This window comes from Falco cherrug, chromosome 12 (assembly GCF_023634085.1).
Source record: "Falco cherrug isolate bFalChe1 chromosome 12, bFalChe1.pri, whole genome shotgun sequence".
NCBI classification, from domain to species: domain Eukaryota; kingdom Metazoa; phylum Chordata; class Aves; order Falconiformes; family Falconidae; genus Falco; species Falco cherrug.
The window spans coordinates 31,957,171-31,971,094 of NC_073708.1; the positions used below are offsets into that span (position 1 = coordinate 31,957,171).

At 37.7% G+C, this 13,924-nt stretch overlaps 1 protein-coding gene across 4 annotated transcripts in view; it reads left to right on the plus strand.

Annotated features, from left to right (window-relative positions):
• PATJ (PATJ crumbs cell polarity complex component) overlaps nt 1-13,924 on the plus strand; it is a 157,191-nt gene that overhangs the window by 25,485 nt on the left and 117,782 nt on the right. For all 4 annotated transcript variants that reach the window (XM_055724501.1, XM_055724504.1, XM_055724502.1 and 1 more), the window contains exons 13-17: nt 4,836-4,912; nt 7,373-7,429; nt 8,039-8,173; nt 11,443-11,607; nt 13,296-13,424. In XM_055724501.1, coding sequence (XP_055580476.1) covers nt 4,836-4,912; nt 7,373-7,429; nt 8,039-8,173; nt 11,443-11,607; nt 13,296-13,424 — 563 coding nt within the window. The remainder of the gene's footprint in view (nt 1-4,835; nt 4,913-7,372; nt 7,430-8,038; nt 8,174-11,442; nt 11,608-13,295; nt 13,425-13,924) is intronic.

Here is a 13,924-nt window from a genome sequence, read left to right on the forward strand (position 1 = left end):
AGCCTTGTAACCAGACATCCTTTGTTGTGACTTTTGCATGTTCCCAGAAATAGGAAGCCAAAACAGAGGTGGTTAAGTAGCTGAGATGTGAGGTTATCAAAGCATTGTTTTAGCTGTATGAATGGAAAAGCATATATTGATTTGTAGTTACAATGGACAAATAACTTAAGGACTTGGCAGCAGAATGTATTTAGAGGCAGAAGAGCCAGGAGGACTTACACTCACAATGACAGAGACTAGAAAAGAGCAACACATGCTGTCCTGTGTCACTTAGCCAGGCCTTTTCTTACTGTGGAACTTTCTGTGCATAAAGTATTTATTTTTTTACTGAAGTGAACCATATCACTGTCAGTTCCTGACTACTTGTGATTGGGTTATTTTGTGTCACAGGCTGCAGATGTCTGCCCTGATGCAAAGAGAACTTTGAGGCATTTGTTAACCTAATACCTAGAGCTGTGCAAAGATGGTATATCAATGCCAGGATCAGTTTATGCTGGGAACTAAAATTGCTTTTACCTGGCTTGAAGTTAACAAACTCTTAGTCTCAAGGTGTCTTATGTAGATATGCCTTAGTGATCCCTGTTCTGCTGATATTTTTGAGCCCTTTTCATAGCAGACCCAAACTGCTTTGATGTGGATCCACTGCCTCTCCATAAATACTCAAAAGCTCTTACTTTCAAAAGGAGTTTGTAATCAAGTTGTATGTATACGAGTGGCTCCCCTTCAATTCTAGCATTGTGCAAATCTCATAATCCCCTTCCTTGTGGTTCTGCAGAGTATGGTGCAGATGCACCTGGGTCTGGCAAGGACTTCATTGCCTGGAATCTATAGCTGCCGGTTGGACCCATATTGATTCCTTGCAGGACCAGTGTGGTATTTCTGCACTCCATTCCCCAGTGCATCATGTAACAAGTTTATTACGTGATTTTTCTGTTCTCCTGTGTATTCAAGCTCCCATTAGCCTGGACAATACAGAGTAATGTGTTTGTATGCGCAGTGTGTCTTAGGATATAAAAATTTAAACACTGTAGATATTATTCGTTTGCAGTTGGATACTGCCCTTGATACCATCTAGCAGTGCTGGTCCTCCTTAGGCCAGCAGGCTAAAGCAGTGGGCATGGCTTTGAAACTGAGTAATGAATCAGAAACATTTAATGCAATGGTAAGCAAGTATCATTGCTTGATTAAACTGCAGGTTTTCATGGTGAAAAGCCTCTTCAAGTTACAAGGTTCTGCAAAAGCTTTATGCAACTATAAAGTGTGTGTGTGTGTATCTCTTGTTACAAAGTTGAAGTATTTAGTTGCAAATTTTACTCATACTGAAATATGACATATATAGGATTTCACCTTGGAATAGAATTTAATGGCCAAGTTTAAATTCCAAAGATAGGTGCTTATTTTGGACATGGTGGTGGACACTTCATTATAATGGTGCTAAAGTAAATACTGCTAATTTAAGGTTCTGACTAAACTCTGGAAATGCTTTTAGAAGTTTAATGTAAAAGGTACGTTTTGTAAAATACGTATTACTTCCCTTTAAGCTTAGTCGTGTGAAATTCTTATTAAATTGTGTTTCCTGGAGAGGTATTAAATGGTAATTCTGGCCAGGCAAAACCGTGCTTAAGCAGTTCTGTTACAAAGGCAACATGGTTTAGGATGCAATGTGCACGAGGCCTGAAACTTTCTGCTAGCAGACTAGAGGCAATTAACTTAACAGCTGCATCTGCAAGACTGCAGTCTGGGCAGAACTGCTTTCTTTTGCCTTGTAGCACTACTCAAAACCTAAAGATGTGGTGATGCTAGTCAGGCGCTTAAAGACGGCGGGGGAAAAATATCCAACAGTATGGCAAACACAGGTAGTGCATTAATGAAGTGCACTAGAGCACAGTACACATCCTTGTATGTTAAGTTTGTGAAACCAGGAGGAATTTGCAAGAAGAAAAGATCCCGATTTTGAAGAAGCCAGCAATTTTGACTAGGAAGGATGATTTTTACAATACACTTGTGATTTATTCTTGATGCTTTCTAATTAGAAATGAAAAACTGTATGGAAGGGCAGGCTAAATATGTTGAAAGTTGTTGCTAGTGAAAGCTGTCTCTGAGAAGTGTTTTCATTTCTGAGGCCTTGCACATTATAGAAGGCATGGTACATATCTCAGGTCATGGGAAATCCAGCTGGATGAGAGACTAGAAAGAAACTTCCTATTAGCTGCCATGTGGAAAAAGCTGTTCTGAGGAAAAAGGAGCTTTTTAAGTGAATTGGGTGATACCATTGGAATTGGATATATTTAATCCAAATCCCTCCAGCCAACATTTCCACAGTTCTGAGGAAGTTACAAGCAAAGACTTCAAAGTGTGTTTGAAAGAAAGAAGGAGTGGAACTTCAAGTGGAGACGTGCATCATCACCTGCTCTGAACAACTCATAGATTTTGGTAATGTGTTCTAGAAGTGACAAAAAGATCTGTATTCAGCCAGCTGAACACAGTTTACCATTACTGAATTGAACTTCGAGCTTGGCCCTAAGATTCATTACTCCTTGTGAACCTTAAAATCTATATTTGGCTGCACAGGGGATTGCAGGTGCTTAGGTCTTGTGTGTTCATGCTATAACTTTGTAATAGCACAAAAAGAGGTTAAAGAATTTCTGTCCCTAAGTATTTCTGCAAGTAGAAAGAGTAGAAGAACTCACTGGTGTTCTGTTTTTGCTATAGTTGGGAAGTGAATGTAGCAATCCATCTGCGCTTGATAACAAGGCTCCTGAAGACAACTTCTCGTTGGAAACTTCTGTTAAATTTCAATGGAGGAAAAAACCCTTAACTCACAGCTCAGAATTTTGGGACAGTTCGTCTTCCCTCCCACCCACCCCCTTTTTATTTTAAGTAGATAATGTATTTCATAGAGAACTGTGGACTGTATTTACAAACCTAGGTTATTATTCTTGGTGGGGTTTCTTTTTGGGGACAGGAAATACTTAGCTGAATTGCTGGAGTCCTTGAATATCTGTACCTCCTTGAGCCTATAGATTAAAGATGCTCTGGATATTTCCAAGTGAAATGTTAGGCTCTCAGGAGTGTGGTTTCTCAGTGTCAGATCAGACAGAATTTGCCTATCTGGCTTGACAGAACATTAGTGGAAGAGGTACAGCGATAGGTTATGTTGTGGTGTAAATTAACTTAAATCTTTGTTTTTAATGAGCAGAAAACTTCAAAGTTATGAATTGATGTAAAGAGGAAGTATTGCAAAGTTCATCTTTTATCTTTGCATGCTACAAAGGTGTTGAAAGCAGAGGCAGCTTGACATCCCATTCGCGTTGGCTTTTGCTAGTAGGTAGGCTCTGAACTTCTCTTGGCATCTTCAGAATTCCCCCCTTGAGGTATTTTACTCATCAGTTTCTGTGCAAAATTGAATAGAATCGTTTAGGTTGGAAAAAACCTTTAAGACCATCAGGTCCAACCATTAGCCCAGCACTGCCAAGTCCACCACTAAACCATGTCCCTAAGTGCCACATCTGCATGTTTTTTAAGTACCTCCAGGGTTGGGGACTCCACCCCTTCCCTGGGCAGCCTGTTCCAGGGCTTGACCACCCTTTTGATGAAGACATTTTTCCTAATATCCATTCTGAACCTCCCCTGGCACAACTTGAGGCCATTGCCTCTTGTTCTGTTGCTTGTTATCTGGGAGAAGAGACTGACCCCACCTCACTACAACCTCTTTTCAGGCAGCTGTAGAGAGTGAGAAGGTCTCCCCTGAGCCTCCTTTTCTCCAGGCTAAACACCCCCAGTTCCCTCAGCCACTCCTCATAACACTTTTGCTCTAGGACCCTTCACCAGCTTCGTTGCCCTTCTTTGGACGTGCTCCAGCACCTCAGTGTCTTTCTTGTAGTGAGGTTGTGATTTACATTCTAAATTTCAGTACAACACATCAGCAATACTAAGTGGTCTGTGCCTTGTCTAGACATCTGACAAACTATTGCAGTCATTCAGGGGAAAAAAAAACCCAGTTTTCGGTAATTCAGACCCTAGTTGCTGCTGCTGTAGCTGCTAGATGGAATTTGCTTTAGAGCTTGATTCTTACCAGTTAAACATTGCTTCGGCTTGGAACTTTATATGTGCACTGAGCTTCTGGATGAGGTCAAATGCAGGGCAGCCAGTCATTTTATGCTGTCTAGCTCTGTCAAATTGTCTTACATGAATGTAATACTGCCTTGGTTGCATAAGTTAGAAAGCTGAAAAGATATAAATGTCAAGATAGCCAAGTTCCCACGGAAGACTGGTTTAGAACTGGAGCTTATATTAAAGCTCATGTTACTTACTGGCCTAATTAAACTAGACAAGTCTTTATACCTGCCAAATATATAAATAAAATTTGTGACTGTATTGTGCTGACACAGCCTCTTGATAAAAGCAATATCTTGTCAGGTGTTTTACTTCGTAAGGGGGTTCATTTTGGTGGGAGATGATGCTTCCCTGGAGTGGCAAGCATTTTTATAGCAACAAATTATGGAGTCATGTGAAATTTGTTTTGCAGCCTGAAAGAATGATTTATTTACAGTACTATACAGTACAGAACTCACATCTCATCAATGCAAGCATCACCTCTTCTGCTTCTCAGTTGAATAAATCATGTTAGACGTAGCTGACATTTTGCATTGTTTTCCTAAGAAAGATGTTCTTGATTTGCACTGTTTGATAGACTCGTCTTAATGCACTTTCCTTTTTGGGATTATTCCCTCTAATCTTTTACTTACACTGAATTTTTATTGAAGTATTTAGAAGTAAACGTACTTCTGAATGTACAATATGCTTGTAAATTTAATATTCACTTTTATATTTAGGAAGAGTCCCGGTCCCTCCAGTACATGAGCTGAAATCCAAGTGGGAAAACCTGCTGGGACCCGAATACGAAGTTATGGTATGTTATATTTCAATAAACATGTATGTTATTTCTTTAAATTACAGATCTGTGAGCTTAGCATTACAGGCTGTTTATAGAACAGTTTAGTGTTTGGAACAGATCAGTAACATCAAGTTTTGTTTCCTGTAACATCAAGGCTGAAATGTAAGACTGTTACAATGAGGAGTTGTTGGTTTGTTTTAATTGTTTGTATAGATACTATTGTTACACAGATACTAGACAGGAACAGTGATTTAAGAAAATCAACTGTCCTTTTAAATCTGCATCATAGCAGCCACTTAAAATATGTGGTGTTTTTATGATTTCATTTATGATCTGTTTGTTTTATTGTGCACTGGGAAAAAAAGGCTCAGGATAGAGCTCCTGTGTTTCATGAAGAATTTTACAATTTTATTAGGAGAATGAAAGAATGATTTTCGAACATGCTAAGAAAATAGGAAGTAGTTCACAGTAGTCTAACTTTGTGGTGCCAGTGTCTATTAGGTATTTCTTCACTTCATATTAAATAATTGCCAAGCAAAAGATTGTTTTGATGAATTGTCATAAGGAGTTGACTGAAATTGTAATTCACTACTGCTTTTCAGTGCTGTTAGCCATTGAGTACAGATAAAAAAGACTCCAGCCAGTGTTCTTTCCGAAGACTTAAAAAATTCTCACCACCACCAAGAAAATGCCCTGTTTTTCTTTGCAATGCTTGTCCAGTTGATTTAGAGACACTTACTTTTACCACTTGGAGTAGCCATCGTTCCAGTCACTCGCTGGAAGATTTAATGTAGCTTTAAGAATTGCCTTGAGAAACTTGCTTCTCTTCTTTCCATTAGCACTCCTTTAAGATCTGAAGTTCGTGTAAGATTATGTACATGATGCAATAAATCTGTTTGGCTGCCCACTTCAGTTGCTTGGTATTCCCATCCTTACATTTCAAGAGTCTAATATTACTTCCCTTAGCACTATCACACTTCTCACAGAGGAGGAAAACCCTCTTAGTTCGTGAAACTGTCCATTTCCAGTTCTTCTTTAGCTGCTGCCAGTAAAATGTCAGGAGTGAAATTGTTAACAAATGGTTCTTTTAAATAATAGAGGAAACTGTTGTGGCATCCCATTGTAAAAGTAATTTTTCAGTTCTTCCAGTTCTTGTCGTCTGTACCTATCTCTAGTCTTGCTTGGCTGCATTCAATAACAGCGTTTAGTTCAATTTCAGCCTGATAGTGCAGTCCCAGTTTGATGCTAACCTCACTCCCACACTCAGCTCCCAGAAAATCACCCTGCAAAGGTGCCTACAAGTTTGAGTATTCTCTCAGAAGTATTTCTCTTCAGTGGAAATAGCTGTTTGAAGAGAGAGTTTGGTGTCACTCATGGCTTCTGTGTTGCTGATCCTTTGTGCTACCAATGGAAGGAGCTGAGATCCTGCTGAAACAGAAAGAGACTCTGGAATTCAGTGCAGGGATGTATGACTCTGTGGTGTTTGTTGCCAGGTACCTAGGTGTGAGCAGTCAAGCTGAGGAGTTAGTTATCAGTCATAGATTCATTTAGTTACAACTGAATGAACGTGAAATGGATTCTGTCTGTCAAGAAAAATACCCTTGGTACTGGAAAACAAGATGCTGAACGCCCTGTTTAAAATTAATCCAAAAGAAAAAGCTGAGGCTTAGAACTGTTTCATGGATACTTTGTTAAACTAGAATTTTCCAGAGGTGCCTGAAGTTTCCTGATTTTTTGCAAGGCTGTATATTTTCCAAATCTACCAAGTGCAGGAATCTTCCCAAACATACTAAACTTCAGTGCCCTAAACTCCAACCCTGGGCCATAGTACACCACGGATGTCATCTTACTACATTTAAAATTGGAGTAAATAACCTTCTAAGGTTAAAGATAAATATATTATGTTAAGGAAGAACAGTACAAGAAAACTGGTGGTGAACATAGTTATTTTATTTATATATATATATATATAAAAAGATATACTGAAGGGATTTCTTGTCACTGCTTTATATGATCCACTTTGCAATCAGATTTGGTAATTAAACTCATGTATTTCAAGCAATGTTAGAAACATGCTGCAGAAGACGGTGGTTTAGTCTAGATGTTAGATGGATGTACTATAGCCTGAAGTAATAACTTAAGCTATCAGTACAGATTCTGATTGGCAAGTCAGTTTGGATATTTGTGTCAAACATAATGGCATTTTGTGCTTATACAGGATTACTGAACTCGACTAAAATTGGCACTCGGGCTTCAGGAACAGGATAATATTGGAGCCTGCTAATAGTGCATAATCACCATACTCCTAGCTGTAAATGTTCTGTGTCTGAAAGACTTTTCTAAGATTTGTTTTAAACACTGTGACTTTGTTTAAGTACAGTTTATTTTGCTCATCAGTTTTTTGTCAGAATTCATCATTCTAGTAAAGTCTTTATTGTCATGCTATTGAAAAATATTATCATGTACAATTTTTAGGTTGTGAATGTGGATATGCCCATTACAGATGATTCAGAGCTCCAGAAGTACTCAAAGGTATGACTTACATGATGATTTCCTTCAGGGTATATTATTGGCAGAGTAATCCTAGGAAGGCATGATACAATTCCAGATTGATGTGTTACAGAAGTTTTGTGTCTTTGTGACTCTATTTCACTTTTCAAGGAAAAGGCTGCCAATATTCTACTTATCTTCTGGTAGCATGGGCAAATTAATGTTTTAAAACACACATCCATGTTGTTGAAAGCCACTATAGAATGGGGCAGAGGTTGAAAGTACTCAACAATGTCATCATCCTGCAGAGGAGTTTGCCACAGTGATCGTGGCTCAGGGACAAGGAGATCCATTTGGGCAGGACAGACTTTACATGGCACTTTTCTCTGCATTTTTTTCCAATATGGTAATCTTATTTAAGAATACAGTTCAAATTGCTTTTTCCCCCAAGGGGCAGATTGGTTGTTTGTGCCAACTGTTTGTATAGAGAAGTTATGGACCCTTGTGCTGTAATGCAGGTGATGTCAGTATGAAGACTTTATCAACATACGGTGTGTTTAGTTTAATTCAGTGAGCTACTGAATCTTAAATGTGTTTATATTGTGGTAGATTAAGATACATACATTCTCAGCCATACTTGTCTTTTGGCAGCTATTACCCATCCACACTTTGAGACTAGGAGTTGAGCTTGACACATTTGATGGACATCATTATATATCATCAGTTGCTTCAGATGGTCCGGCTGCAACACTTGGTATTCTGCAACTGGAGGATGAACTTCTGGAGGTAAAAGCCAAAACAACCTCCCCCCAAAATAGACGTGATATTATTTCCTGTTTGCTTAGCCTTCTTAAAAATGCTTGTATTAAATTCTAGTTTGGCTGCTGTGTCTGCAATAGTAGTATTCAAGAGCTGGTTGTGGAAGCAGTTTGCGTAGTGCTTTGGAAGTCACATTCATTTTCTTCACAGTTTCATTCCTCCTGTGTGAAGAAAATGTCAAATGCTTGTGACCTCATAGTGACATCATGGTATTTTTTTTCTGAAATATTTTAACATGAGTATCAAGAGTTCTAAGGGCAGCGATAATATTTGTGTTGAATGCATTTGTAGCTGTAGTCCTTTGGCTCAGTCTTTTGAGCAATTTGGCATTGGCTTTTGTGGTGGATAATCTTTCTTAATATTTGTCACTCCTAAAAAATTTACAGCAGTCTCAGGAATAGTGGTTCCTGTTACGCATTATAACTGGGTTGTTAAGTGTTGAAAGACATTTGTGTGTATGAGCTAGTACATCAGTTTGTTTAAATATGTATAAAGATATTTTTTTTATTTTTTATGTGTATTGTATGTATATCTACCAGTATCTCAGCCTGCAAGTGAAAAGACATTAATTTCCTATTGAATACTAGCTTTGTGGAATATTTTGAATTTGAACCTTAGTTTTAGTGGGTGCAAAGAACAATTAGATTACATCAATGGGAACAGAATTAGGCCTTCTGAAAGATTAATTTGTTAGGTGTACAGCTCTCTTGCTTTTTACTTGTTGTTCACCCTTTAACATCAAAAATTCACACTGATACCACTAAGACCTAAAACATTTTCTTCAGTTACTACTTAATGGAGGAAATTTTGATTCCTAAAGGAAAGGATTAATGGAATGTTGAAAGTGTTGTTTAAATTCCTTGGCCACTAGACAAAAAATAGTATGCAAAAAACAATAATACAGTACTGTGGAGTAACTTAGGAAACTTTAATTGTATATATTTAACAGTCTTACTTATTACTGTGTACTTACAATTAAGTTCACAGATATGTCCAGACCTGGTGAGCATAAATTTTTTTCTACTCTGTAGCTGGAAAAAAAACCCAACAAAAAAAATGTGCTCCAGGGCTAAAGCTATATATGCCAGGTTTAGCCCAGAGTATGTTTTTGCAGCCAAGTTATAAATCCGCTTAAGTAGGGGCTTGCAATGGAAAAAGTGACAGCCCCATTCCCCAAACAAGCAGCTCTACCTGGGCCTGATACAGTTGGGATTAAAATGTGATCAGCAAGGAATTCACTTTAATATATAGTGAGGTTGAATGCTGATTATTTTTAATGACGTGTTGGAATTATGATAGAAAGTATGGTATTTTTTACACACACACACCCCCACCCACCCGCTGTTTTAGCTAATTTCATTGTGTTCTTTTTTAGGAGAAAATTGCTTCCTTCTGTCCTTCTAGTTTTGTTATAAGATTTCACTCGCTCCTATGATGGCACAACTAGAGTGGTGTGGTGAATGAATGGGGTGTAGGGCACCTTGCATGTTTAGTGGCTGATTCCTGGCAACTGCAAAGGAAGAAATGGGAGTCCCCAAGTCTGCTTGGGAGTGCATGGTAACTCTTCTCCATCAATCACAGTATGCTGAGAAGTGCTGATAACTTTCCACCACACTGCCACTCTCAATGCATTAAAAAATCCTTACGCATAGATACATCTGCTTAAATAATTAACTAATGGATTAGCCTGATAGCTCAGCAGTTGCTGTAATTCTTACAGAAAAAAACCCATAGCAGTTCATCTTACCATGTTGGAGGCCAGTTACACCACTCTAAATTTTCCTCCTTGGCTGGGTTATAGTGTGAGAGGAACTCTGTGTTTCCCAGCAATATAAGCTATATTTACACTGTAAAAAGCACAAAGGAAGAAGTGGAAAAAAATAGACATGGTCAGGAAAAAAATCATGGCTAAAGTGAGACTGCTGCGTAGTCTTGCACGAGATTGTATCCCTCTAAAGAACAAGGAAATCTGGGAAGTATATGGTTAGGCTCTGCCTCAAGTATGCATGTACAGAGGTGTTTACATGTATGTTCTGTATTTACATGCTATATTTTCTAGGATCAAATGTCAGTTCATCTACGTTAGCATTGCAGTTTGGGTATGGAGTGAGGTACTGAAGAGAATCTTCAACTGTCCCCATTTTCTGTGCTTTGGTTCATGTTGTGGAGTGGACTTGGATGTTGTGTACTGGATTCCTAAAACATGACATTTGGTCTTGAGTGCAAACTTGAGGTAGCCTGAAAGAAATCCTTGAAACACAGGTGTTGGGATTGAGTCCATAGCACCAGCTGGATTGAAACTCTGCTCTTCTGGGGCTGCACTGCTCATCAACATAGATGATGTTCACATCTATGACACCTACTGACGTTCTGCTTTCCTCATATTTAAGGATAACCCTATGGTGCAAATAGATATACCCTCATGATATTACAGGTTATGAAATATGTAAAAGAGGAAGAATCCCTGTAGTTTTATTTTCCTGATGAAAAGCAAATACAGTATCCCATTTTTAAAGCAGCATTATTATCTGTCTATCTATCTGTCTTCTCTTTTTTTCTTAAGTCTGTGGTTTAAAACATCCATTAACAGTGGCCTTATGGTATTCTGTTGTCACTCAGGATCTAAAGCTTGTGGGATGGTAAGCTTTGACCCTTGACAGGTTTTTCTGATTAATTGCTTACTGTAATTGGTTAGGTTTTTACTATGTAAACATTCTTGCATTTTTTCTGTAGGTTCTGTTTTAGTTTCAACTATTTTAGTATATTTTAAACAACTGACAAAGTTGTGCTAGTTCTGACTTCAAGTTTTGGATTAGAGATTTTCTTAATATGTTTTGGAAAATTAATTTTTTTATAGATTCAAACACATAAGCCTAATGCTAAAAAAGAATCCCCAACAAAGAAACAGATGAGAATGAAATAATGCTAGGAAAGATTTAGGGCTAGGAAAAGTAGTGAGCTGAAACAAGTTAGAGGAAGCTGAAGAGAGCAGAGGCATGGTGTATCAGTCAGTAGTCACAAGATCTTGTTGATGAAGTATAAGTCTTATAGTAATGCCTGTATACTTCAGAAGCATATGTTAATGAAACTATGCAAGCTTTATCAGAATCCCTAGGTAAAATTAGAATTTCACATTCAGCTGAGGAAAGACAGGTACATAAAAAAATTAATAGAATTATCTGGTTAGTATCTTTTTAATTATCTTAGTGTGGATGTGTGTTTCCCCTTCTGTGTAGGTAAATGGAGTTCAGCTATATGGAAAATCACGCCGTGAGGCAATCACTTTTCTAAAAGAAGTGCCACCCCCATTTACACTGGTTTGCTGTCGGCGACTTTTTGATGATGGCAGTGAGTCTCTTGTGGATGAACCCACGGTGGGAGTTTCCCTTCCAGGACAAAAGGTAGACTTCTCATGTCATTGAGTTGCATAAAAGGACAATAAGTTTTTGCAAAAGTGCATTTATTTCTGAGAAAGTGATTTGGCTTTCTAAAGACTGTTTCTGTTCTCGTTTTGCTGTTTGATCCAGACCACTTTTCAGTCTTAAATAACATTTCCTAAAATATGTAGTTATATGAGGCAGTTTTGTATTAAATCGTCATATAAAGCTGCCTTTGCCATTCACTTTGGGCTCGTAAGGGACAGCTGGTGTCTCACTAAAAGATAGTTCGTGTTTGCAACACTGGTACTTTTACTACAGTTTATACAGGTTGGTCAAGAGAAACTTCATTGTATTATAAATACAAGGTAGGTAAATCACTGAGCTAGCATGCTGACTATGTACATCCCATTCATCATTCTTACACTTAATAGGTGAGTGAGAGTTCTGAGTTATACTAAATCACATCCTTGCCACCATTAGCTGATTACTTCCATGTTCTGGGTAGGATTTTATAGAACTGGGGGTAAAAAAGAAACTTAATGTTTCTTTCCATTGCAGAAGCTTTAAAGTCTCAAACTAAAGCTTGACACTTGTAATAGTTGTTCCTATTTGTAAAAAGACTTCTCAACTCTTCTGGTATTTTCTGATATACTTTCCTCTAAGGTGGTGAGTTAAACAAGCAATATGGATGTTTCATGGAAGAATAAGGTGTATAGCATTGCACCTTTTTTGTGAAAGGACCTTTCTGTTGCAATAGAAATTGTCCCACTGTGTTTTTGATACTGCATTTTACTGAACATTTGCCAAGTGCATCCTGTCAGTTGCACATTTTTGTCATAAGGTGATATTGAGTGAACAGAAGTTGTCATCATCTTAGAACGATCTCACAATATTTTTGCTTTCTTTTGTTGAAAGTATGAAGAAAGCATGTGTGAAAGAAAAATTTGCCTCGTGGCAGTGCTCTGTGTAATAGGCATATTCATCCAAAGGAATAAAGCTAAATCAGTATGAAGTTAAAGGTACAAGATTGTAATGTTTTTCTTGGGACATCATACATTGGTTTTTTTTAAAGATTCTATTAATAAAATAGCAGTAATGTTAAAACACACATTTCAAGTTAGACAACAAAAGGTGCCTTTTTGGAAGATGTATCTATGAAGCTGTCGCTACCAAACAACATTGGGTAACTATACCTCTTTCTTCTATACCTTAGCACAAAAATTGTGAATTTCAAATTGCTTTTTCAAACTAGATACTATTTGTATAGTTACAATGTAAGAATTTTTTGTCTGTGTATTTAATGCCACAAGTATCTTATGTGCCTGATCGTCTGGTCTTTCTATTAGCTGTCTGTGGTTAAATCTTTTATGCTAAGATATTTATTTTTCCTTTGTGCGTCTAATGGGACAGCAGAAGTTCATCAACCTGTAACAGGTTAGTAATATTATAACAACTAATTTGACATGTATTCATGGGTATTTGTATGCCAGGTTGAGTGCTGATGCTCAGAACATGTAGGCATAGTCCCAGGGGAGTATCTAAGGCAGCAAGCTGGAGAAAGCTGGATGCGTAATGTTCAATGAAGTTGTAATTCCATAAAAGGTCATATTTTAGGGCATGTATGAGTTATTAATTATCAAAGTACTGAATGAATAGTGTTCATAAAGAACTGAAAGAATAGTATTTGAACTAAAGCTTTTATTTTTCAGGTGAAACCTGAGGAAGACGTTAATCCTGATGAGGAAGAAGGGGAATTAGCATTGTGGTCTCCTGATGTGAAGATTATTGAACTGGAGAAAGACAAATGTGGTTTAGGATTCAGCATTTTAGACTATCAGGTATATTTTTCTGTATACCCAAATACAAAAAATCCCTTTGATCCTTTGTCTTGTATGGTGCCTTAAAATGTTTTGTGATGTTGGTTACTGGATAATGGACTTGGCACTTGGGCCTAGAAACTGTGAAGGAAAAAGTAATTTATTTTGAGGCCAACTCTATAAAGTATATTGTAGAGCTTGTTCTAAACCAGTCTGATTATCGGACGTGATAAAGTGCAAAATCTTTCATCAAAATCCACTTCATAACTCTGAGTTTAATGGCTAAATGTTGGGGAAAGTTTGTTTTTTGTTTTGTTTTAACTTGGAATGACTTTTCAACTATAAGAGTGGCAAGCAAACTTCCTTAGGTATTGCAACATCATTTCCTATGTACCAAATTTAATGAGTCTTTTGCTTTTTCTCTCCTCGCTGTGCCAAATCACCTTCCATTTCTAAATGGGTATAGACCTGTGCTAGTCTGTGATCTGTAGTCCCACTCAGGTCATAGAAACATTCACCCA